Here is a 26,730-nt window from a genome sequence, read left to right as displayed (position 1 = left end):
GTCACTCCACTGTAGATCTAAGAGTTGCCATTAATAGGATTCAGAGGGATAGTTGAGTTTTTGTGTTTTTTCCAGTTATAGACTAACAGTCTTGCAGCACCTTCGAGACTAACAAAACATGTAGATGGCATCATGAGTTTTCGTGGGTGCAACCCACTTCTTCAGATGAACCCTTTAATAACCCCATTCATCTGAAGTGGCTGTGCCCACAAAAGCTCATGATGCCATCTACATGTTTTGCTAGTCTCTAAGGTGCTGCAAGTCTGCTGCTGTTGATTAAGTTTTTCCATTAATATGATCTCATCCCACTGAAAGACATGGTTTTAAACAGCCTGTTGCCATACTACTGCATGCCATGCACTCAAATTTCAGCCAAAAGTGATGAAAAGGCCAAATTATATTAAAACAAATGACTGCAACAACTCCACCTATTAGTAGCCCCATGTGTCCAGTGACTAGTCAAAGTAGCCCTCATGTAGCTGTTTTTCATAATACAACAGAAACTCATTAATTTGTACTTTGCTAATTTGCAATTCTTTGTTTTCAGACAATTAAGGTTTCACATTAAGACATTGTAGTGAGGTTTCACATTAAGACATTGTTTTACTTTTAAAACATGCTCAATACATTGCACAGTATCTAATTCTACACTTAAATGAAAAGATATTTTGCAATGCATTCGCCTTGGTTGTAACACTGTATTTATTGCTCACTTGTGGTTTTACAGAAGTGAGAAATCCACAATACTTCTCCTAGTGCCCAGCACAAATGATGTTCTCTCAGATGTACCGTCACAGAAGACCAGAATCGCCTCTCTGAGAAATGTCTCTAGACAGAGCTGCTGCTGCAGCTGTGTTGGTCCCAGGATAGCAGAAAGCAGGTGGGTGATGTAATTTCTTTTACTGAACCAATATTTGTCAGCGAGAAAGAGGCTTCTGAGCTACACCGAGCTCTCTGCACCAACAGACATTGGTTCAATACAAGATATGACCTCGTCCAGCCACAGATTTCAAACAGAAAGCTAGCTAGTACCTAAAGCTAGGCCATCAGCCCAAAGGGCATTAACAGCAGCCATCTTAGGCCTGAACTGGTAGCATTAAGCATATAGCAAGATGCCTGTAGCTATCACAGCACAGGCCATGATTTGACATCTAATCTGTTTCAACAGAGAATTTTTTAGAACTCGCCAACACAATGGAGCTCCAGGTCTTGGATATTCCTCTGAAACACTCTTCCTTGCTGACGTAGCCACTCTTGATAAAACCAAGCACGATGGCCAGGTTCACAATTCTCTACTCCACTGACAGTCTAGTATGTGAAGCCAGATATCCCAATTACTGCAGCCCACCATGGAGAGCCTAGTTTTTGGGCCTCAAATCACATTGCTCATTCAAAGCACTGATGAATTAAGAAGGACCCACCCACCCTCGCTAATCTCCTTTTCAGTCAGACTGCAGCCAGCTCCTGAACAGGGTTAGATTAAAGCTTAACCTTTGGATGCTGACAACAGTCACATTTCTTTCGATGACTATTCCATTATTGGCAACGGGACACATCTCAACCGAGAGCAACAAGAAGCTTCTCCTGGGGATACAGGGACATTCAAGACAAGAACATGCAAGGGCTCTGCAATGAGAATACCATGGTATTTATCTACAATGCCAGCAGCTGTTTACCTGTTTGTGAGCGTGGTCATAAGAGTTTATATGGTTGTCAAACTCTTGATGCTTTTGATACTGTTTGTCACAGAGTTCACAGTAAAAGTTTGCTCGGAGGTCTTCCAGGGCCTTGGCAATTGCCTTTTCTTTGTCGACATAATCCTGCAATATTAATGAAAGTCAGTGTTAAGTTCCTGTACAATAATCAGTGATGCTGAACAATTCCTTTAAGGAAAAAAGCCTTCATACAGAAACCTTAACATGATGCTGGTTAAAATATAAACACTGTTTCAGGGCCACTCAATGGTACAACTATGTCCTTTTACAAACTACAATGTACACAAGTGCTGGGAGGACTTGCACTATAATGCAGGGGTTCCCAAACTTTTTGACACGGGGACCAGTAAATCCATTCACAAACTTTTGGAGGACCGGTAACATTCATTTGCATATTTGCATAGTCATTAATCAAATGATGAATATTCGAATAAGTTGTTTCTGGTCCTCCCAAAGCCCCCAGTGCCAGCTTTAGCAAAGCTTTTGATACAATCACCCACAATATTCTTGCCATCAAGTTAAAGAATATGGACTGGCTAAATGGAGTGCAAGACAGACAGAAAGCTGGTTAGACCAGGGTTTCCCAAACTCTTTACTTTTTTTTTTTCCATACTGTTTTTTGCAGTCCAAAAATATAAACACATAAAAAACAAACTGAGAAAATACCAGACATGTGTCTGGTATTTTCTCATTAGGTCCGTTTTATTGTTACTAGATGTATCAGTTTGTAGTTTCGAACTCCCTGGCTGGTAAATGTGCTCAGGCTGCATGAGTGTGTCTACCAGCCAGACAGCTCGCACCTACTCGAGGGGTGTGTGTGTGTAAGGGGGGGGGGGGGTGCCACAATAGAATCCCCAGGCCGGACTCACTCGTGCTTTCGGGGGGGGGCAGCGCCCCAAGATCTACATATGGCCGGGGTCAGTCCCGCTTCCCCTGCCGCCCCCCCCCCCCCCCCCCCCCGCGCCTCTGGCCAGCCCCACTTCCCCCAACCTCCTCCCGGACAGCCAGTTCTCCCCCACTTCTCCTCCCAGTCTCCCTTGGCCAGCCCCGCTGCCCACATCCAGCCCTGCTTCCAGCAGCCGCTTCTCTCCCTCCACCCCCATCTTCCCCAGCCAGCTTCCTATCCCCAACTTTGCGCCCCCCCGTAGCCCTGCTTCTGCCAGCCCCCCAATCTCTCCCGGCCAGCCCTGATGGCCCAGGCAAGCCCTGCTTCCAGCAGCCGCTTCTCCTCCTCCTGATCTCCCGGCCAGCCCTGCTTCCGCCCCCCACAAATCTCCAAAGCCTGCCCTGATTCCCCTGTCCAGTGCTGCTTCCGGTGGCCGGCTCTCCCCTCCTCCTCTTCCCCCGACTTCCCCTAGCTACGCCTCTGCCGGGAGCTGGAACATCGGGCTGCAGGTTATGCCCAGGATGACCAAGGGCTTGACGGACCCGGTGCCACACGGGCACACTGGGAGCCTGGAACACCCCAGTAGCCGGCAACCATGCTGAGGCCCGGTATTTTTTTCCTGCGGCCCGATACTGGGCCGCAGCCCATAGTTTGGGAAACACTGCTATAATATATTCTCTTTTTAATGTGCCCTTTAATGTTCCACGTCAGCAGGCAGCATTCCAACAGAGTAATGCATTTGTTATAGCAAGCATGGTCCATGCTCACCACTCTACAGAACAGCACCTTCACAGAGAAACTTGCAATGTACAAGAGGAACTAACATTTGTGATTCTGTAGCTGGAGACTGATAGTAAGTAGAGTACTCAAAGTGTTAAGTCCACCTTATGGATGCAAATAAAGTGTGTCAGATGGTCTGAACCCATGAGAAAAGCAATTCAAATTTCCAAGACAATTAATACAAAATTTAAAAAGTGGCAGCTGCTACTTCACATAGAGCTATGCCCAAAATGCAGATTGGACCTTTTTAAATGCCCAGAGATCAACTTTATTGCCATGGAATAGAAAACTCCATGTGCAAGGCCTGACATTTCTCTCCCCACCCCCCCGGGGGAGGAATAGCTGGCGCTTTTCTAGTTCATCTTCCTTACTGAATGACATGCCAGTAAAAACACATGCACCAGCTAAGAAAAGCAATATGGTAACGCCTCCAAGATCACGTGCATCCCTGCTGTATTTCTACCAAATTCAATTCTCTCAGGAAAGAGGCAGCCTGGTAGATTTCGTTAAAGCCAACGTATCTGTGCCTACCACAATGATGGCGGCACAAGGAGGCACACAGAAGTTGGACTTAACAGAACTATGCTCTGCAATCTCTCCTGCAAAATCAGCTGACAAACAAATGCACCTGAATTCAACATTCCAATGGTGGAGGAGATTTTGGGGGGCTGAGTCATCAGTTAGCCCCCTTAGAAAAGAGTTATTTTCTGCATAGTGGTAATGCCAAAAGGCTCTGGGTCTCATTCTCTAGTACAAATCCTAATCCAGCCAAGGACACACACAACACAAACACCATTGTTTATCTCCACAGTGCTCCAGTCCGGATCTGCTGGGTACAGCCTATAAAGGTGACTTTCCTACTACACATAAGTGATCTGGACACCAGTTACTCGATGATTAGCCAAAGTGGCTGCTGTATTTATTGTGAAATGTAGTTCTGAGCTGGACCTGCTATAGGAATTGAAAGGCTGTAACTACCTAAAATCCTGGACCTACCAATCCTTCTTCACAAACCAAATTATTCCAGTTGGCACATTAATAACAATACCAAAACCAAGGATGATTAAGTTTTGTCTTTGGGAGACGAGAAAAACATGTTTATTTCAAGCAAGACTGACTGGAAAATGTTGTACTCCCATCCTGAAGAATAGAAAGCACACTGTAGCAACAGTATTACATTGGATATATTAGAATCCTAGAATTGGAAGGGACCTCGAGAGGTTATTGAGTCCAGCCCCCTGCCTTAAGGGAAGGACCAAGCACTTTGCTAGTTTAGACCATATCTGAAAATGCCTATCCAATCTGCTCTTAAATATCTTCAGTGTTGGAGATTCCACAATTGGCCTAGGCAATTTATTCCAGTGTTTAGTCACCCTGACCATTAGAACACTTTTTCGTAATGTCCAACCAAGGGTTATAAAGTTTAGATTAATTAGCTAATCGAATAGTAGATACGATTTGCATCAACTATTCGATTAATCAATAAGGGCACTTCCAGCCTTTGAAGTGAAGCAATAACCCCAGGGCTGTTACTCCACTTCAAAGGTAAAAGCACTGCAGGGAGCACAGAGCCATCTTTCTTAAAATGTGCTGCCCAGAACTGGACACAACACTCCAACTGAGATAATCAGCGCAGAGTAGAGCGGAAGAATGACTCCTCGTGTCTTGCTCACAACACTCCTGTTAACGCAGCCCAGAATCATGTTTGCTTTTTGTGCAACAGTGCAACCTAGAGCTTGAATCTATCTAGCTCTTTTCTGAACCCTGTTAAAGTCCTAATCTTCACCACATCCTCTGGCAACGAGTTCCGCAGGTTGACTGTGCACTGAGTGGGAAAAAAAACCTTCCGTTTGTTTGTTTGAAACCTGCTGCCTATTAATTTTGTTTGGTGACCCCTAGTTCTTATATTGTGGGAATAAGTGAATAACTTTTCCTTATTCACTTTTTCCACACTCGTTATGATTTTATAGGCCTCTATCCTATCCCCCTTAGTCTCCTCTTTTCTAAACTGAAAAATCCCAGTCTTTTTAATCTCTCTTCATACGGGACCTGTTCCAAACCCCTAGTCACTTCTGTTGTCCTTTTCTGAACCTTTTCCAATGCCAAGATATCTTTTTTGAGATGAGGCGACCACATCTGTACGCAGTAGTCAAGATGTGGGCATACCATGGTTTTATATACAGGCAATAAGATATTCTCTCTCTTATTCTCACACCATTTCTGAGGTAAACAGTGCTTTGACCCAACCTTCAAAGCACTTGCAACTCCTCCCAGCTTGGTATCATCTGCAAACTTTATAAGAGTACTCTGTATGTCATCATCTAAATAGTTGAAGATACTGAACAGAATCCATCCCAAAACAGACCCCTGCGAAACCCCACTTGTTATGCCCTTCCAGCATGATTGTGAACTGTCAATAACTACTCTCTGAGAATATTTATCCAGCCAGGCATGCACCCACCTTATAGTAGCCCCATCTAGGTTGTATTTGTCTAATTTATTGACAAGGTCACGAGAGACCATGTTAAATGCCTTACTAAAGTTTAGGTATATCACGTCCACTACTTCTCCCTTATCCACATGGCTTGAAATTGTATCAAAGAAAGCGATCAGATTGGTTTGACATGATTCGTTCTTTACAAATCCATGCTGCCTGTTACCATGCTGCCTGTGAAAATGCTCTGTAGCATCTTGGAAATGGCATTTGCAAAAAGTTAAATCAGTATGAAATTAAATTCAGGGTCTAATGCAAATTTCTGTACTCAAGAAGCAATGCTTCATACCACCCAAGATTACTATGTGCTAGCATTTCCAAATATTTTAACTGCTTAAAAATACACAAACAAGAAGGTTACTCACCCTCTGCAGTAACTGACATTCTTTGAGGAGTGTCCCTGTGGATGCTCCACCTTAGGTGTTTTGGTGCTGCAGTGCGCCTGGCCGGAAGATTTTACTAGCAGTGGCTTTGACAGCTAGCTCGCACATGCGCAGAAGCGCTACAGGCTCTAGGCGGCTAATGCGCATGCGCGAGATACAGTCACCTCCGTTCCTTCTGTGCCCTGGAAAAGTATGGCAGTAATACCGAAGCAGAGGGGAGGACGGGTGGGTTGTGGAGCACCCACAGGGACACCCATCTCAAAGAAAGTCCGTTACTGCAGAGGGCAAGTAACCCTCTACTACTCTGAGTGTCCCTGCAGGTGTTCCACTTTAGATGACTATAAGCTGTTTATCCACTGGAGGTGGGAGCTTCAGACGGTGTAGTGTCCTTTTGGACCGAGGTAAGGATTGTGTCCCCGAATGCAGTTTCTCTGGACACGTACGAGTCCAGAGCATAATGAGCAGTGAATGTATGAGTGGAGGAACAGGTAGTCAATTTGCATACATCGGACAGGGAGATGCCCTGTACACAGGCTGTTGACGCTGCCATGACCCTGGTCGAATGTGCAAAAGTTGTGAAGGTGGTTCTTTACCAAAGGTTGAATATGCTGTTCTTATGCATTCCACTATCCATTTTGAGATCCTCTGGGAGGAGATGGGGAGTCCCTGGGATTGTTCAGTGGTTGATACGAATAGCCTGTGGGTTTCCCGAATTTGCTTGGTTCTTACCAACAGAATGCAGTGGCCCTCCGTAAATCAAGTGTGTGGAGTGTGGCCTCTGTCTGGTTACCATGGGGTTTAGGAAAAAAGACTGATACATTAATAAGTTCGTTACAGTAGATAGAAGAGGGCAACTTCAGCAGGAACTTAGGGTGAGACCGGAGGACTACCTTGTCCTTATGGAAGGTGGTAAAAGGAGGGTCTGCCATGAGAACTGCAATTTCACTGACTCTCCTGGCAAATGTTATTGCCACTAGTAAGGCCACCTTCATGGAAAAGTGGAGTCTGGAGCAGGTCACCATAGGCTCAAACGGTTTAGGAGTTAAGGCCTTCAGAACCAAATTGAGGTCCCAGGCTGGAGCCAGAGGTTTGACTGGTGGATTAAATGTTCTGCAATTCTTTGAGGAACTTTTTGGTCATGGGATGTGTAAATAGCGGCTTACTGTATATTGGCTGATGTAAAGCGGTTATGGCAGAAAGGTTATGGCAGCTCCATCAGGGAGCTGAGTGAAAGCCCCAAATTTTTGAGTTTGGTTATGTATTGTAAGACTGCAGGTAATGGAGTTGAGATCGTGGAAGTGAGACCAGGTGGAGAATCGACACCACTTGTCCAGGTAAGTTTTGCGAGCGGATGTTCTCTGACTGCTAACGAGGATCTGTTGGATTTCATCTGTGCATTCTGCTTCTAGTGAAGACAGACATTGAGGAGCCAGGCCTGAAGGTTCAGGGTGTGGAGATGAAGATGCTGAAGAAAACCGTGACACTGAATGAGGAGATGTGGGAGCTGTGGAAGACGTCATGGGCGATCAGCTGACGTTTGTAGTAGGTACATATACTACGGTTGTCTCGGCCAGTCCGGCGCTATCAGTATGACATCAGCATTGTCTAAGCGCACGTTGGTGACTACTCGATGGAGAAGCAGTATGGGGGGAGGGAAGCACATAGTAGGGCTGTCCTCCAGTGTATCGTGAATGCGCCCCCTAGGGATTGTGTTCCAATGTCCGCACGTGAACAGTAGCGTGGACACTTTTCATTGGCACTGGTGGCAAACAAGTCGATCTGCAGGAAGCCCCATTGTGTGACGATTTGATGTAGAATGATGGGGTCTAGTTCCCATTCGTGACTCACAGGAAAGTTCCTGCTGAGGCTGTCTGCGGTTATGTTGTCTTTGCTGGGGTGTGTGAGACACAATGAACATGTTGTGAGCTATGCACCAAGTCTATAACCAAACTGCCTCTCTGCAGAGGGGGTAGGACCTGGCCCCTCCCTGCCTGTTTATGTAGAACATTGCAGCTTGGTTATCCGTAAAGATCTGCACTGTGGAGTTGGAAATATGGCTCATAAAATGCCAGCAGGCATAGTATACTGCCCGAAGCTCGAGCTCACTGATGTGCATCGTGATCTCTGTGTGGGTCCACCATGCTTGTGTGGTGAGGGTACCCAAGTGAGCTCCCCAGCCCTGTATGGTGAACGATGGGGCTTGCCTCTGGAAGCGGACCCCAGTGCACATATTTTGTACTCCTGACTGCCATTGGAGGGAGCATTTGACCATGTTTGGAAGTGAGACCAGCTTGTGTAGGCTGTTTACCCAAGGTCTGTATACTGTGCTCAGCCAGTGTTGTAGAAGCCTCACGTGTAATCTGGCATGCGGGACAACTCTCGTCGCTACTGCCATATGGCCTAGTAGCTGGAGACCCAACCTGGCAGGACAGTGTGGAGCTGTGGTGTGAAGTTGTACTAGTTGGGGTAAGGATGCGATAGCACAGATGCAATCGAGTTGAGCTCCTATAGACTCTAGTACTGGGGTTGGTTGGAGCTGCATTTGGTGAGGTTGATTTGGAGGCCAAGTGAACAGAACAGTGACATGGTGGCCATGACTGAGTCCTGAGTTTCCTGGAACGACTTGCCCCTTACGAGGCAGTCATCGAGATACGGATAAATTGACACTCCCTGTCTTCGCAGGTGGGCTGCCACAACTGCCAAGGATCCTGGAAGAGACCCCTGCACTGTGGATAGCCAAAAGGCAGTGCTGTGTACTGGAAATGTCCCTGCTGTGAATCTTAGGTGCCTCCTGTGCGCAGGGTGCATGGTGTGACGATGCACTGGGGAGCCCTGACCCTGCACCTCCGTCCACAGCCAGCCCATAGAATAGAAGGTCTCTTGGTTCTCAGAGATACAGCACAGCACGGGCTCGATGCGGACATAGGAGTCAGGGTAGACAGCCTTAGTCCCCTTGGGGAGGAGCGTTTCACAGGCCCTTGAACCCCCCCGTACTCGCCTTAGTCTGCTCCTTTCATGCTTCCCCCAACCAAGACTAAGCAACCCCCAGCAACTGGTCCCTGAGCCCCAGGCAACTCTGCCTCCTGCATTGTCCTGCTCCCAGACCAAAGGTGAATCTTTTGTCACCTGATCCCCAGGAGGTGAGACACTGACATACTTCCACAGAGAGTCATGCCTGGCCTCTTCCTCCCCATGCAGAGAGAGCTGCAAAAGGGGGAGGAGGAGAACTGAGGTACACCCACCCTCCCACCCACCAACAGCACCCCCGCTTTGTCACATATGGGCACATGGAAGTATGCGTCTTGGAGGTCAAGAGTCGCCAGCCAGTCGCCTTTGTTGAGGGAAGGCATGATGGTGGAGAGGATAACCATCTTGAAGCATTGGCACAGGACATATCTGTTGAGTGCTCTGAGAACGAGAATGGGTCTCCAGCCCCGACTTCTTCTCTGAGAGAAAATATCAGGAGTAGAAGCTTGTGTTTAGATACTGTTGTGGGATTCTTTCCACTGCATTGATATGGAGCAAGTGGTAGATCACTTGACACAGAATACTCTCATGAGATGTGTCCCTGAAGGGGGATGGGGTGGGTGGTTGGGTTTGGGAGGAGATAGTCTGGGTACTTCCTATCACATCCAGAACCCATTTGTCTGTCGTTACGAGGCATCTCTGATGGTAAAATGGTGCTAATCCGTGGTTGGATAATTGGGTTGGATAAAAGGAGGCTTGGGAGAGGGAAGACGAATCAGATGGCTCTCAAGCAGTCCTTCAGAATCTTGGCCTAGAGTTAGAGGGCTGAGATGGAGTAGGTTGGTCGGCTGGCTGTAGCCTTCTCTCCTTACACTGGCGCTTTTATAGGGTTGTATTGTCTTTGAGAATGACCAAAGAGAGATGGTCTGTATCTTTGAACATAAGGTTTGTTTTGTTTGCGTTTTGGTGCAGGAGCCAGGATGCCCAGCATTTTAAGTGTGGCCCTGGAATCTTTGAGGGAGTGTAAAGAAACATCTGTGCCATCAGCGAACAGCTTCAGGCCCTCGAACGGAAGGTCCTTCTTTGGGAAACCAGAGAGGTGGAGCCAGAAAGCTCTTTTCATCGCCACAGAGATGACCAGGGCTCATGAAGCTGAGGCAGCTGAGTCCAAAGCAGCTTGGAGAGCTGTTCTGGTGATCAAGAGACCCTCGTTAGTGTTTTCTCTCCTTTGTTCTGTTTTTTCCCCCTCTGGGAGGAACTGAATAAAATCAGCGATTTGCTCAAATATAAGAGGAGTGTATTTCGCCAGCATCACGGTATAATTAGCGCTAAGTAGCTGTAGGGAGGCAGAGTACGACTGTCTGCCCATTATGCCTAGACATTTCTACTCTTTATCCGGAGGCCATGCCCCGCTCACTCTCAGATTCAGTGCCTCAGTCGTTATGGAGTTAGGGGAGGGATGTGAGAATAAAAACTCAGCACCCTGAGGAGTCGTGTAGTATTTCCTATCTGCCTTCTTGCCCACTGGGTGAATGGTGGCGGGTGTTTGCCAAAGTTGCTTGGCGGGATCCATGGGGAGAGCGAGCCTTGTGAATGGAGCGGTCTGGACGATGCTCACACATTTATGCTGGGTCTCTGGCAGTGGTTAACGAGACCTCGAGGACCTCAGCTACCCTCTTGGAAAGCCTTGAAATCATCCCCAGAGGGAGTGTGGAGGCATGCGTGTCCCCTGGGGAGGGAGGAGATAGCTGTGTAAGTGGGTGAGAGGAGTTTAGTGGATTCCTTGTCACTTAGTTGCTGATCTAAGTCTGTCTGGTCCCTTGAGGTGTCAAGGGACGCAGCGGACATAAGCCTGGAGCGAAGCTGAGCAACATGATGCTGTTGCTGCTGAGCCTTGTAAGGTGCCCAGGGGTCCCAGCAGGGCCACTGGCGTAGGTGATGATAGCAGTTTGCCACTGTGGTAAGGCCAGTCATGCACCTCGGCGTAGAGTGTCTGGAAGGAGTTGGGGTCATGATAGAAACCTGATCCTCCTCAGCAGATAATGGAGGTATGGAAGTGCCAGGCAGAGACATGGAAAACCCCTCGGAACGGGGAGAGGAATCAGTGCCAAACAAGGGTGTCACGGACACTGAAGAGATCATGCAGTCGTCTGTGGACCTGTAAGGGCAAAAGGGAGGCACAGGTGGTAAAGAATATTGTACCGGTGTATGCTTTGGCTTTGCCAGCAGAGGGGATGGTGCAGGTGATCCAGGGGTGGTAACAGCGCTCCGGTCCCTGCGCTGCCCTTACGTACCGCAGTGGTTGGTGCTGGTGGGACCGACAATGCTGTTGCAGCCCTGTGCTGCTCAGCCGTGATAGGCTTGGGCTTAGCAGCATGTTTAGGCACACTCCAGGTCCTTAGACCCCCGGGGCACTGTGGGTGAATGCTGCCCCAGTAAGCGCTTGTCCGGAGACCCAGCTGCGGACAGAGCTGGCTTAGGATTCAGGGATCGCCCTTTCTTATGTGAAGGGGATTCCCTGTTTGCTGCTATATGTGCTCTAGTTTGGAAGAGGCAACGCTCACAGCTGTCTTATCCCACATTGCCGCCAGTGATAGTAATAGCAGGGACGCGAGGTCCGACGCTGGTCTGAGGGACATCAGGTTGAACTGAAAACCCTCTGGCTCTCCTGGCCCCCGCTGCCAAATTTTCCACTGATGGCAGTAAACTTTGCTGTAATTGTCCAGACAATGTATGCACTGAGTGCGCTAGTCTGGCAAAGTGACTGGCAGTCCGAGAGGAGAAACAGCGTTTAAAACAGAGCCCCCGCTTGGGAGAACGCTGTGAAAAAAGATTAAGAATTTTTTTTTAAAATCTGTGAAAAAAAAAATCTCAGCCTTGTGTGAGGAGGCTGGAGCTGAAGCTGGGGGGGCGGGGGGAGAGGAACTCCTCAGTGCAGGAGAGGGGAAGCGTGGGGTGCAGAGCTCGCGCCTGTCTCCGTGTCTGAGGGAGACACTCGGTCATTGTCTTTTTTTTGGAAGGATAGTAAAAATGTAATAAAAAGGAAAGGAAAAGGACAAGGATTAGCTGTCTCTGAGGAGAAGTCTGCAGAGCACACTGCGAGTTCCGGCCGATGCCGGCGGCAGAAGAGAAGGAGCTGAGGTGACCGTATCTCGCACATGCGCATTAGCTGTCTAGCACGCGTAGCGCTTCTGTGCATATGCGATCTAGCTCTCAAAGCCACTGCTAGTAAAATCTTCCGGCCAGGCACGCTGCAGCACCAAAACACCTAAGGGGAGCACCCACAGGGACACTCCTCGAAGAACTATTTATCTAGCTACACACCCACCCCTCTCTAGATTTGTCCTGCTTTCAAAGTTAGCATAGTAATCTGTGGGGAAGCAATGGCTGCAGTACGCTAGACTGTTTGGACTTTGCTTTCTGAATTATAACTACCGCACACATTCGTTTGGGCTAGTTAATATATAATAAAGGTCTGAGGCCTCAAGTTAACGTTGGAGCTAGGGAGACTGATGCTCAATCTGGCACTGGATTCCACAAAGGGCTCCAGATAACAAGCCACTTTTCAGCAAGGTAGCAACTACCAGATGCACAAGCAGAAGTATCCATTTTAATTAGGAACAGCGGGCCAAATTCACCCCTGGAATAAGCAGGCGCAGCTCCACTGAAGTTTGATCTGCCAATGCATGTGGCCTTCCAGGGCTCCCACAATTCAAACCATCATGTGACATTTATTCTGGCCCCAGCCTGTGGGGCACTTTGGTCGCCCAGCAAAGCAACTCCCTTTCGTTGTTCTGTTATTTCACCCTCTCAAATCTGTAACTCTTAGGGGTTCTATACACAAATGTATGCAGGCAAGAAGAGGGCCAGGACAGAGATGCAACCCAGTAAAATGCAAATCAAGTCTTACCCTCAAGTGATGTTTATCCATTTGAACCACGTAAGCGACATCACAAAACAGCAGTTTCACTTAAGAGAGCTGATACATTCTCCATTAGCTGTGAACCAGAAAACCAGATAGTCCCTGTATCTAATACAGCATGGGGGATAGATTATTGCGTTTTCCGTCCTGAGCTAATCATGCACCATGTGCTCATGCACATTAGGGGTGTGAAAGGTTAACCCATTAACTGGTAAGCGCTTACCGGGTCTGATTACCCATTAACCGGTGAAGGGGGGAGCAGCTCCCTGCCTGCTGCAGGCAGGGGGCTGCTTTTCCCCCATGGGGCAGCCCACCATGGACAGTGGCTGCTCCTGTAGTCCGGAGCAGCCTCTGTCCACAGGGAGCCTAGGTACTCCGCAGGCTGGGGCTGCTCCAGCAGGGTTGGAACAGAGCTGCCTGCAGTGGGGAGGGAGGAAAGGGGGGCTGGAGCAGCCCCCCGCCCGTACTCCCTTTTAATCGGTTAACACATTGAACATAGCGTTTATCTGGTTAACCAGTAAAACCGCGTTTTACATCCACCCCCCCACCCCCCCCCCCACACACAGAGTCTTTTTTAATCCAGTTTTAAGTATTATGTATAAAAATGACATTAAAGAACTGTAAGGCTGTAACCTTTATTAGGTCCCATTTGATTAAATCTTTATATGACCTAACCCTCAGTCAGTGCAAAGCGAATAGGTAGCTATGCAATACATGGTTTTATTCTCGTTCAGTCTGTCACCCTCAGCCTTATTTATTGCACCACATCCAAACCTACTTTGAGCATAGAATTAACTTCCTCACGGGCTTCTCTTATCACAGCAGTGTGCGAGTTCCTTACCACATTGTAGACTCAGAACTGAAATAACAGAGATTAAGGCTTAACTCAACTGAGCACTAATTTTGGGCATCCAGCATGAGCTGCACAGGGCCTGAATTTTCAGAGCAATTGGATTTTACAGAGCTGCGTGTGCTCGAAGCACAGCTTTCAGCTTGGAAGGGTTATTTACATAAGAACGGCCGTACTGGGTCAGACCAAAGGTCCATCTAGCCCAGTATCCTGTCTGCCAACAGTGGCCAGCACCAGGTGCCCCAGAGAGGGTGGACCGAAGACAATGATCAAGCGATTTGTCTCCTGTCATCCCTCTCCAGCCTCTGACAAACAGAGGCCAGGGACACCATTTCTATCCCCTGGCTAATAGCCTTTTATGGACCTCACCTCCATGAAAATTATCTAGCTTCTCTTTAAACATTTATAGTCCTAGCCTTCACAGCCTCCTCTGGCAAGGAGTTCCACAGGTTGACTACACGCTGTGTGAAGAACTTTCTTTTAGTAGTTCTAAACCTGCTACTCAATTTCATTTGGTGTCCTCTAGTTCTTCTATTATGGGAACTAATAAATAACTTTTCTTTATCTGCACTCTCCACACCACTCATGATTTTATAGACCTCTATCATATCCCCCCTCAGTCGCCTCTTTTCTAAACTGAAAAGTCTCAGTCGCTTTAACCTCTCTTCATATGGGACCCGTTCCAAACCCCTAATCATTTTAGTTGCCCTTTTCTGAACCCTTTCCAAGGCCAAAATATCTTTTTTGAGGTGAGACCATCACATCTGTACACAGTATTCAAGATGTGGGCATACCATAGTTTTATACAGGGGCAGTAAGATATTCTGGGTCTTATTTTCTATCCCTTTCTTAATAATCCCTAGCAACCTATTTGCCTTTTTGACCGCCGCTGCACACTGTGTGGAAGTTTTCAGAGAACTATCCACAATAACTCCAAGATCTCTTTCCTAATTTGTCATAGCCAAATTAGCCCCCATCATACTGTACGTCTAGTTGGGGTTATTTTTCCCGATGTGCATTACTTTACACTTATCCACATTACATTTCATTTGCCATTTTGTTGCCCAATCACTCAGTTTGGTGAGATCTTCTTGGAGTCCCTCACAGTCTGCTTCTGTCTTGACTATCCTAAACAGTTTGGTATCATCCGCAAGCTTTACCACCTCACTGCTTACCCCTTTCTCCAGATCATTTATGAATAAGTTGAAAAGGATTGGTCCCAGGACTGACCCTTGGGGGACACCACTAGTTACCCCTCTCCATTCTGAACATTTACCATTTATTCCTACCCTTTGTTTCCTGTCTTTTAATCAGTTCTCAATCCAAGAAAGGACCTTCCCTCTTATCCCATGGCCATGTAATTTACACAAGAGTCTTTGGTGAGGGACCTTGTCAAAGGCTTTTTGAAAGTCTAAGTATACTATATCTACTGGATCCCCCTTGTCTGCATGTTTGTTAACCCCTTCAAAGAACTCTAATAGATTAGTAAGACATGATTTCCCTTTACAGAAACCATGTTGACTTTTGTCCAACAAATTATGTTCTTCTACATGCCTCACAATTTTATTCTTTACTATTGTTTCGACTAATTTGCCCGGTACTGAAGTTAGACTTACCGGTCTGTAATTGCCAGGATCGCCTCTAGAGCCCTTTTTAAATATTGATGTCACGTTGGCTACCTTCCAGTCATTAAGTACGGAAGCCGATTTAAAGGATAGGTTACAAACCACAGATAACAGTTCAGCAATTTCCCATTTGAGTTCTTTTAGAACCCTTGGATGAATGCCATCCGGCCCCGGAGATTTGTTAACATTAGGTTTTTCTATTTGTTCCAAAACCTTCTCTAATGACACTTCAATTCGGGACAGTTCCTCTGATTCATCACCCACAAAGGACGGTGCAGATTTGGGAATCTCCCTACAGTCTTCACGGTTGAGGACATTAGCAAAGAAATCATTTAGTGTATCCGCAATGGCTTTATCATCCTTGATTGCTCCTTTTATATCTTGATCATCTAGGGGACCCACAGGTTTTTTAGCAGGCTTCCTGCTTCTAATGTACTTAAACATTTTGTTATTTCTTTTTGAGTTTTTGGCTAGCTGTTCCTCAAAAATTTTTTTTTTTGCTTTTCTTATTGCATTTTTACACTTGATTTGACAGTGTTTATGTTCCTTTCTATTTGTCTCACTAGGATTGGACTTCCACTTCTTAAAAGATACCTTTTTGTCCCTCACTGCTTCTTTTATATGGTGGTTAAGCCACGGTGACTCTTTTTTAGGTCTCTTGCTATGTTTTTTAATTTGGGGTATACATTTATGTTGGGCCTCTATTATGGTGTCTTTAAAAAGTTTCCATGCAGCTTGCAGGGATTTCGCTCTAGTCACTGTGCCTTTTAATTTCTGTTTAACTAACCTCCTCATTTTTGTGTAATTCCCCTTTTTGAAATTAAATGCCAGGGTGCTGGACTGTGAGGTGTTCTTCCCACCACAGGAATGTTGAATGTTATTATATTATGGTCACTATTCCCAAGCGGTCCTGTAACGGTTCTCCTGGACCTGATCCTGCGCTCCAATCGAGAATTGCCTCTCCCCTTGTGGGTTCCTGTACCAGCTGCTCCAAGAAGCAGCCATTTAAGCCATTGAGAAATTTTATGTTCCAGTTGGAGGTTCAAGGTTGAGAAAGGGCTTCTGAACAAAGCCTCCATTCTAAACTACAGCGAGCTTAATGCGGCACACTGGAGCCAGGCATTTATGTGAGAAATGAGCCCTTGTTTCCCCGGAGCTGCTCCGGACCAGCTGCTTGCTGTTGCTCTGAAGTTACAGTTCTCATGGATAACCCCCTGTCTTTCTATCCCAAATCACTGGTTGGGGATGTCATTAAAATAAGCCTATGACCCTTGATGGGGAATAAATATCTGGTTCAGATGAGTTCTGAATCCTCATGCTAATATCCTTAAAGAACAGAAAGGACAGGAAATAGAAAAACTAGCAGTAGTGTACACGCAAAGCTGCTTCTGAATCCACTAGCTAAGATTTGCTCAGAGAAATTAATTGCTTTTTAATGTCTTGACTTCTCATGAGTGTTTTATGGTTTGTTTGTTTTTTTAATGTTAAAGGTGAGCATTACACACTGTAATACAAGATTAAGTTCAAATATTTTTTAGACCACATGGGAAAAATCCTCACTAAGAACTTAGTTACAATATTTTTAAAGAGATTATGAGCAGTTAGGTAAAAATCTATTCTAAGTTCCAGCTGCAAGATGAAGGCTCTGTCTACCATCTAAGGACACTGGCATGAAAAATAAGGGTTTGAGTCTAGAGCTGCTCAATATGAAGACACCAGAGAAGGAAAGCAAAGCAATGTGAGGTTTGGGGAACAACGGCATTCCAACACTTCCTCCTCTGAATTAGTGTTTAGAAAAGGTTAAAAAGCATCCTGTGGCCTAACAATATATTTCTTCAAATAGTCCTGTTTAGAATCTACACCCAAGCAGGAAACTAAACAGTTTTGGGCTTCACTTCTGGTTAGAGCCATCTGAAATCCCTGAGGCCCCATGAATGGGTAATAGCAATGTGGCCACAGTCAGCAATTACATAATGGCTTACTCCAAAGCAGTGAAACAATTGTGCTTGGGGAAAGCTCCACAGATGAATACAGGAATGTAATGGCTAGTGACAAAGCATGCCAACAGCCCTGCCGACGGGGGAGGTGATTCAAACACCGCCAGAGCGCTGCACTGCACACGCCAGGTGTCTGAGGGCTGGGGACAGGGAACACTCTGCATGGTGCAGAGGGATGGCTGCTTCTGGCCCCACTGTTACCCACCAGCTCTGTGATTATTGGGGAACCAGAACATGGTCACCTGTCAGCCTTGTGCTCTTGGGGAGTCAGGGAGTGACATTCATGGAAAACCATCCCCCTCCCTCAGGCCTCTGCTAGAATCAAAGACAAAGCAATGACAAAGCCAGGGAAGACACACCTAAACTGCTTCAGACAAGGGTGATAGAATTAAGGAAACACCCCAGCCTCATTTGCATTAAAGATGGAACAGAGGGACATCTCATTAGCATACAGAAGGGAGAGCAGCTCTTCCAAGGCAGGAACCGCAGTGAACTAGGGGACACCGAAAGCAGAGAAGCACTGCCTGATGGGAAATCCCTGCTCCAGATGCTAATGAACCTAGGCCTGCTCACACCCAAATTAGTCATTATCAGACCAATTCTAGTAACAATCCTACTGACATCCAAAATACTGAAACTGCCTAGTTGCATTGTGAGCTCCTTCAAGGAACATCACCCATAACCAGGGGCGATCAGTCTCTATTGTCTCTCCTCTTTCTCTTTGAACTATCTCTATAAAACTCCTCTCCTTGCCCCAAGAAAACTGTTCTGATACCTGGACTTAAACTGCATCAGTCCCATTGAGACTTCTTCATCTCCTGTCTGATCGTGCTGGGGGCTCTGTCCTGCTTTTCTCCTGCCCTCTGGACCCCCAGCTACCATCATCATCTGGGAACCCCGATCAGTGCAAGCTCCGTGGAGTGGTGAGGTCTCTCTCTCTCTCTCTCTCTCTCTCTTTCTCTCTCTCTCAACTATCTCTCTAAGCATAGCCTCCTGACCCTGCCCTGTGTAAACTGTTCTATGGTTACCTAACATTTGTAATCAGTTTCAATTTAGATTTAATATTGTAATTGTTAGATTTAATATTGTAACTGTTTGATATCTATTCACTACTCAGAAATAAATCACTTTCATTGTTAAACTGGTTGCTTCTCTCTCTTTCTTTCTCTTTTGCTCACTCTTCCTTAAGGGGTGTTGTTTTGGCTTCCCCATTCGCTCTGCAGCAACGCTTCTTGTACCCAAGCAAAAGATCCCTGTAGTGCCCAAAATCCTGTGGGGTTTGCTCATCGTGTGGTTTACCGGTGAATGACTGTGGTGTGAAAGTGGGGATAGGGGGTGCTGAACCTGGGGGCTTATGAGGATGGCAGCTTAAAGTGCTGTTTAATCCAGCCCACGGAGTCCAAAGGCACATGAGGGTGCAGTGTGGCATTGCTGTGAAACCCAGCCAGCTGAGTCCAGGGACATATGAGGGGTCAGCTTGTGAGTGCTGAGTACCCAGTCCTCTCAGACGTGCTCTGTTAGTGGGTGTGAGTGTCTGTGTGTGTTGCCAAGGTGGGAAGAACCCCATCCTGAGGAACCTAGTTCCTGCAGGAGAGCTCCAGTGGGAGGGGGAATTGGCAGCAGGGAGAATTCAGCTCCATATGAGAGCCCAAGTAAGCACCAACAGCACACTGATAGAACTGTTAACCTTCCCCCAGTCTCATAAGGGTAACCCTGATAAATGAGCATATCCCAGAGTATTGGGCAAATCTGGTAACACCACAGAGCTGCCCCCTGCACTGCATCCCTTGTTCTGGGGCCAGCGCAGGCTGTCAGCTTCCCTGTACGCTAGTAAAACAAATCTGTATTTGGAGAAAGTGTCAACCAGTATCTTAAGAACCGCTCTGAACACGAGCACAATGACAGATTTCAAAGAGTTACAAAAGCAACACACACATGCCATTGCATTTGAAAAGATAAAAGGGAAAACCTCAGAGCTCTGCTCTACAGACAGCAGGGCAGAAGACGACAAGACAGCATTACACAAGTCACAGAAGAGAAGGGCTTCCTGCCTCCCAATATTTAATGAAAATATAAAATTGTAGCCTTCAGCTGTTGCTGCCTGCAGATCTTTGGCAGCACAGCTAGAGGTATACTATAGGAAAACCAAGTCCAGCTTGTAGTCACACACTGCCGTAGAGCAGCTGATGTCAGCACTAAAACCCTCTTCTTTCGGCAGCATGTGAATGGTTTGTTGGACAGTATGTCACCCCAAAATGAAAGACTATATTGAAGTGGAAGTGTGCCAAAGGGGCAGAAGGAAATACACTATTTACCAAGGCTCCCTGTAAGCTGGGCGCTTCTGCGGCTGCCCAGGAGAGAGTCCAATGCTGCCCAGAAGGTCAGCAGAGTGCCCACAGCCAGGTTTTTGTTTCTGCTGGTGGGCATGTTTGCACATGCCTGGGTGCACATACATTTATTCCGCACATAGATGGAAAAAAATCCACCCCTAGAAGAAAAGGACTGGAGGGAACATTGCTGTGTACCACGATCTGCATATGCCCATTTAAAACATACCCTTTTAAATGAGACAAAAGACACGTTTAACTCCTCAGTTCAGAAGTACAGTAAACTTCCGATAATCCGGCACCTTTAGGACCCAGGGGGTGCCGGATTATCAGCTATGACAGACTATTGGAAGGGGGGGCTATGATGGGTCTGGGGTGGGGTGATGCCACCCCAGACTCCTCATAGCCCCCCCTTCCGATAGTCTGGCTCTGTCCCAGGCATCCCCGATTCAGCCGCTGCTGATCAGTTTCAGCAGCGGCTGAATCGGGGACAGCTGGGGCAGAGCAGCTGGGGTGCTGCCGGGTTGGTCCCATAGCGCCACCCCTTGGTGCTGCGGGACCAACCCGGCAACACTCCAGCTGCTCTTCCCCAGGTGTCCCCAAGAGCAGCTGGGGTGCTGCCAGGTTGGTCCCGCAGCTGGCGCTATGGGACCAACCTGGCAGCACCCCAGCTGCTCTACCCCCGACTTCCCCAATTCAGCTGCTGGTCAGTTTCAGCAGCGGCTGAATCGGGAAAGCCGGGCACAGAGCAGCTCCAACTGTCCGGCAGCTGGATCACTTCCGGGTTCCTGATGGTGCCGGACCATCAGGAGTGCCGGAGCACTGGATGCCGGACCAATGGAGTTTTACTGTAATAGGTAATTCAAAAAGTAATTAGCCGGTCATGTACTTTTATAACCACCAAATCTCTCAGAAGCTCATGTTAACAGGCAGATTAAGGCCTTAATTTAGTAGGGAAAAGCAAAGTAAAAGGGAGCACAGAGACATTACAGTTGACTAAACTGCTTTCAGTGCAGTGCTCTCTGCACCAGTGCAGTGGTGGGTATTTTATAACTGAAATGGCTTTGTTTTGCTTCAATGACATCGGAAATCTACCACTCCAAAAAGCAACAAGCTTCTGGTAGCACTGATCCCTTAAATCTTGTATCTGATACTCTTCCGCATCCCCATCAGCCTCTACTAGCCCAGGACAGCGGAACGAGCAAGTTTTGCCATGATGTAACGTGCTTCACGGAAAATGGCTGGTAAGCAAAAGAAGGGATATAGAACAGTGCTCTCCCCTGGAGGCCCCGCACCACGAGTGATGTTGGCCTATACTGCAATGCAGCACGTTCAGTGCCAGTAGGATAGTCCAATTTTACTATTAAGCAGCAGCAGTCCCTTGACTTGCTCAACATAGACTTTTGCAGACTATGTAACAGGAAACTTCTTGCTTCAGAGCGAATACTAGAATACTGTATATTGGAAGCATATACAAATTCTGCTAATTAGATGCATTCAATCTGTGTACAGCAGACCAGTGTGCTACCTTCTTGAAAACCTGCATTTATGCACCATTCCAGTGATGTTCCATGTACTATTCCATTCCCTACTATTCATGTGAGGTTAACATGAATGACACTGCTTGATTCTGCACTAATTAGCCCTCTTGTGGCAGGTTCAGCCGAAAGCCAAGAGCTTGGAAATGGGCCACAGGTCCGGGAGGAAGCCCGGGGAAGAACGCAGTGCTGTGGAAGCCTGCATAGCTGCTGTGCATGCTGTGGCTGTTCTGTGACTACCTGAGAGGTGGTCAATGGGCAACGCCGCAGTGCAGCACATTTCAGCAGCCCAGCATCCGTATTACAGAAAAAGGAGCACAGCAAAGTGCAAGAGTTTATACCATGAATCCTGGAGTTCCATGACCCGATTGCTCTGTTCTATCAGGACTAAGTCTCTCCCATTCAACCCATAGAATCTCAGGCATCAATCTGTCCATTTGCATACCTTGTACTTCTGCCTCAGCTCTTCAGTGTCTTCTTTTTCCACCTCCAGTACACGCCTCCGTTCAGTGGCATCTTCGGCATAATCAAGCTTAGCAATAAGAACAGATGGAATTACTCCTGTAAATTCTTGGTGGCACCCAAATAGCCAAGAAAATGTTATTTATTCCATTGTTCGAACACAGAATCTGTGTGTATTGTGCTTAACTCCCTGCTTCATCATCCCGTCGCCTACAAAATAGTTCATTAATCCTTCCATGCTGCTGCCTTCCATTGCCAGGAAAGGATTTAGCTTCATGAAAATCCAACCCCCAAAGCCAAGGAATCAAAGAAAAGTCTCCAGGCCTCAAAAGTCAGTTAGCCATAGGTAACTAACGTATGTGTTGAGGAGAAAAGCTTGTCCTATAGTGCAGATTTAAGGCCAACTGTTTCTCCGGCTTTGCTGCTCAAAGTTCATACTTCTACATCACTCTCCAACTGCACTCTGGGACCCAATGCAAATTAAGGAACATGTTTTAGCATCAGGATCAACTTACCTCCATTTCCATCCGGCCCATGCCCATGACATCATACTTGACGACGATAGGGATGGGATCTGTTCTACCTGTAACAGAAACACCCAAACAAGGTGAGAGGCCAAGTCTGCTCCAGCAGCTCACTTTACACATTACGCTGGGTGGTTAGAGATCTTGCCTTTGAGTGCAGAGACCAGAAAGCTACAGTGAACCAAACACAAGCCATTCTCACAGCTTACATCCAAATGTGCTTCTCAGCTCCAAATCTGTTAGCCCATTGGTGCTTACTACTGGGATTCTCAGAACATTAACAAAAGGTACATTTGGCATCACTGGCTAATGTTCCACCACACTGCCAAGGCTTGGTACCTGGAGAGTCAAAGTTGCTTTCCTTATTCTCCTGACACCATGAGCTTATAACCCTGATCCATCAGTCGAAAGACAAGCACTAACCATGTGTTATTGTACAACCACATTAGTTTACCATCAAATTTTGTATCTTACTAAATTTTAAAAAATTAATGCCATGGCAGGCATGGTAGGCCAGAATTTTCGCATTAAAAATAACTAACTAAATAAAATTTTTAAAAAAGGCACGAGATCCAGAAGAGATACTTAATCATAACTGGCTTCCTAATGTTCCCACTAAAAACTGCTCTATTACTGACTGTGTAACCTGTAAGCTGTGAAAAGGACTAGTTGCGAAGAAAATTGACTTTGAACTAATCAAACTATGCTGGAGGATTTTTACATATCTTTAATCCACTCATAACCAGCCAAACAAAGCAAAATGGGGCAGACAAGCACTTTACTACCACAGCTTTTTTACATCACAACTTGCGCTGTTTGTTGTGATGTAAGCCCACTGAAAATTACTTACCTTATCCGGAGCATACCTTGAGTAAAAGAACAGAATATTTACTTCCCTTATGATTATTCTTGGGTTGGTTGTGTAAACAATTGTTTTGTTATACACACATACACATATATTATACCTTTGGGCTAAAAGATTTCTTTTTAATCATGCCAAAAATAAGACTATATTAGGACTACTATTTTAATCCACATGCACCAAAAAAAGGCTTAGTTCTTAAGCCATGTCAGAAAAGCCGCCTCTGATTTACATCAAGTTTCTCTGTTCTGCAGGGGAATCTCTTTCTGGTTCTTTCAAAAATTATTAAACCACGGCCCTCCAACTCTATGGGCACATCCAAGGGGACATGTGTATTTTTAATCATTAAACTAGGAAATAAGTATGATGAGTAATTTCCACTTTGGAGAAAGTTAGTTTTATATTTATAACTGCAATTTGTCTTTTTGTACATATGCCCAGAGACCATTTAGATGGGCATACTACAAAGCCAAAGATAAAAATATTCATTAAGCCATCTCAGCCAATCCAAAATAGCTGTTAGCTACTTAGCTGTCATGTTAGGTACTTAACAGTAAAATTTTCACCCAGAATATGCATCTCTGGCGCCCAATGGTATAATAAGTAAGCAGTGACTGCAATCTTTAGCAAAAGGACCAAATGAAAGACAGGTTATAAAAATGACTTCCTAAGTGCAATATCACTTTCATAACGTCTCAGCCAGGGATTTACTGGTAAAAGATAAATCCAATAGAATGATTCAGAACAAATGCAAAAAGAATTTTTGTTTTCCAGTTTTTGTTTTGTTTCTGCAAGAATCATGATCTTTATGTGCAAGTTCATTACCTTGGTAAACCCCTGCATACAAACAATGAATCAGTACTTTTGCCTTCTAAGGCAGTCAGAGTTTTTTAAATTCATAAATTGCAGTAGCAAGTGCTAGTGCCTGTCATGTTGGGGAAATCAAGTTTGGACAGTATTAGAATTTTATGTTTAAACTGATTTTTGGCAGTTCTAACACAAACAGAAACATCCCTTCTTAGCAATACCCTTTAATGAACAAGGATCAGACAAGTGTGCATAAAGAAAGGAAAGGAAATGAAAGACCAAGCAGAAGGATGAAGGCTACAACAGAGAAAGTAAGCCTAACATATTGGTGCACTGATGACAAAAGGAGTAATTCAGTCTGAAAATAAAAAATTACCACTGCTAAGTTTACCATCACCACAACAAGTCCAGGATCAAAATGCTGTAAAAAAGAAACACCATTTGTTAGGCAGAAACCAGTAGGGGCAGACAACAGGCCGTTTGCAGTAGGCAGCCAGAATGAGGCTTCTTCCTCACTCCTCCTACCCAACTGCCACACTTCATCCTGTGGAGTGGGGGCGACCGGAGGTGGTCAGTTTGGAGCAGCTACTGTTTGTTTTCACAACTGCTCTTGCCCACGATTTATGAGACTCGTGAAGAAGTTTAGTTCCTGGTGATGAATCAGTTTTAACAGGTGCTGCATTTTTTCCAAACTCAAAAATGTATGTGTATTTGTTACCAATCAAGATCTTAAGGTCATTAGAAATATGTTAAAGGGCATGAAGTCAAGGAGGCATTCCCTCAGTCTTCATACAAGGAGGGGAAGTTACTTTTTAGCTATTCAGAGTGCCACCTTTGTTTCAAATGTAGCCATTATTATTTCACTGGGAGCTAGCACAGCTGACCCTGGCAGCTGACCAAGCAGCCTGCACAGCCTGGTGTCTGACTGACAAGCACCAGTTCCAGCAGCTCAAGCACAAATTGCAACTACCCGCAGTGGTGACTGCTCTCACCAAAATACTGAAGCATGCCCCAATGGGTGGGGGCACACAACATGCTAGCAAGCAGAAGACCCGAATTTGGGTCCCTGGCTCTGAGCCCACAGAAGCTAGAGAGTGTGTTGTTTTGTGTCCTAGCAAACTGTTTTGGTGCACTGACTAGCTTTGGAATAAAAACACATCCAACTCGGCTGACTGCCATGTGAAGCCTAGTGGGACAGAGAACAGTCAAAGGGGAAAAGTGAGAGGTCTCTGACGACCAGCGCAGGGAAAAACAAATACTACCATGTGATCGGAAGCATTTGACAAGTAGCCATGGTTTTGGGGTATCTCCTTAGAGCTGTGCTTATCTCCTCCAACTGAACCCTTCCAAGGCAAGCCAGTAGCTCTCAAAAAGTACTGCTGTTGACCTCCCAAGCAAGGCCAGGAACTCAAAGTGCTGGACAGCTAGAGAGAACTGGCACCAACAACCAGTGCATCACAGAGATGGTGACATCTTATTTTTTCTCCAAACAAATCTGAGAAGTTGTACTATCTCCAGGGTCACAATCCCTTTTCTTTCCCGATAGGAGTCACAGCAAGGATGAAGTGACCAATGCCACAAGGGGAGGTGAAGGGGTGGGAAATGTTTTGACTTAGTAGGAATGTCCTGGCCCACATTAGCACACTTTCCAGTGGGGGAAGGAAAAGCAAACAGTGTGTTAAGTTACACTCTAGGACGGTCAATCTCTGAAATTAAATAAATGCAAGGGATTCAATTATTTCTTTGTTTCTAGAATGCAAGTGGCATTTCAGAACAGGTAAGATATACCAAAGATTTATTTCCTCCCTCCTCCAAAAGAAAGCAGGACTACTCTAGGCCTTTTTTGGGTGAGGAGCCGCTGACCCACAGAAAAATCAGTCAGGGACCGTACACAAATGTGGTGGCCCCTGACAGGGAGAAAGACCCTCCCTACATTCCCCTCACACACCAGTGCGGGCTTCCCAATGCTGGGGGGAGCTGCATGCCTTGAGGGGCAGAGCCAGGCAAGCCAGAGGCTGCAGCAGGCCTCTAGGCCTTAAGTTCCCACCCCTAGACTTTTGAAAGCTGGTCAGCCTTTAAGCCTGTACTGTAAGTTATATTCCTTACTGAGACACTGTGTCTGCTCAGTGATCTGCAAAGGTCTGAGAGAGAATCCAGCAAGTGGGGAGGAGGGGGGAGAAGATGGAAGGAAGACACCTTGTGGAGCCTCAGAAGGGGTCAGTTCCTCCGAATTGAGTTACTTTTAATCACACATTCATTTCTTAAAAAGGGATAAATAAATGTCACTCACACTATTGGATGCTGTTACTAGCACAATTCAGTTCTTCCCAAATTTTGGAAGGGATATTAAACCTCATGCCTCAGAGTTTAAGACAATCTCTTCACGAACAGTGACCAAGAGGAGAGCTATTGTGAGCAGCAAGCAGATTAGCCCACATCCCATACTGGAGGGTTCCTGCATCTTCCTCTCAAGCATCTGGGGATGGCCACCCGGGGAGACAGGATACTTGTCAAGAGGGCCAGCCTGATCCAGCCTGGCAGCTCCTTTCCTCTGAGGAGGGTATATTTATTTCTAACGGAGACGAAAGGCA

At 46.2% G+C, this 26,730-nt stretch overlaps 1 protein-coding gene across 5 annotated transcripts in view; it reads right to left on the bottom strand.

The window, feature by feature from the left end:
* GPATCH8 (G-patch domain containing 8) overlaps nucleotides 1-26,730 on the bottom strand; it is a 99,288-nt gene that overhangs the window by 23,447 nt on the left and 49,111 nt on the right. For 2 of the 5 annotated variants that reach the window (XM_075911257.1, XM_075911258.1), the window contains 4 exons: nucleotides 24,516-24,560; nucleotides 22,462-22,529; nucleotides 21,930-22,016; nucleotides 1,677-1,820 (listed from right to left, as the gene is read on the bottom strand). In XM_075911257.1, the coding sequence (XP_075767372.1) occupies nucleotides 1,677-1,820; nucleotides 21,930-22,016; nucleotides 22,462-22,488 (258 nt within the window). In that variant the 5' untranslated portion in view covers nucleotides 22,489-22,529; nucleotides 24,516-24,560. The remainder of the gene's footprint in view (nucleotides 1-1,676; nucleotides 1,821-21,929; nucleotides 22,017-22,461; nucleotides 22,530-24,515; nucleotides 24,561-26,730) is intronic. The other 3 variants (XM_075911254.1, XM_075911256.1, XM_075911255.1) reach the window with 2 other exon arrangements.

The sequence above is a fragment of the Pelodiscus sinensis genome, chromosome 29, assembly GCF_049634645.1.
Source record: "Pelodiscus sinensis isolate JC-2024 chromosome 29, ASM4963464v1, whole genome shotgun sequence".
In the NCBI taxonomy this organism is placed as follows: Eukaryota; Metazoa; Chordata; order Testudines; family Trionychidae; genus Pelodiscus; species Pelodiscus sinensis.
The sequence above is the reverse complement of the archived record's forward strand: the minus strand, read 5'-3'. Positions and strand labels throughout refer to the sequence as shown.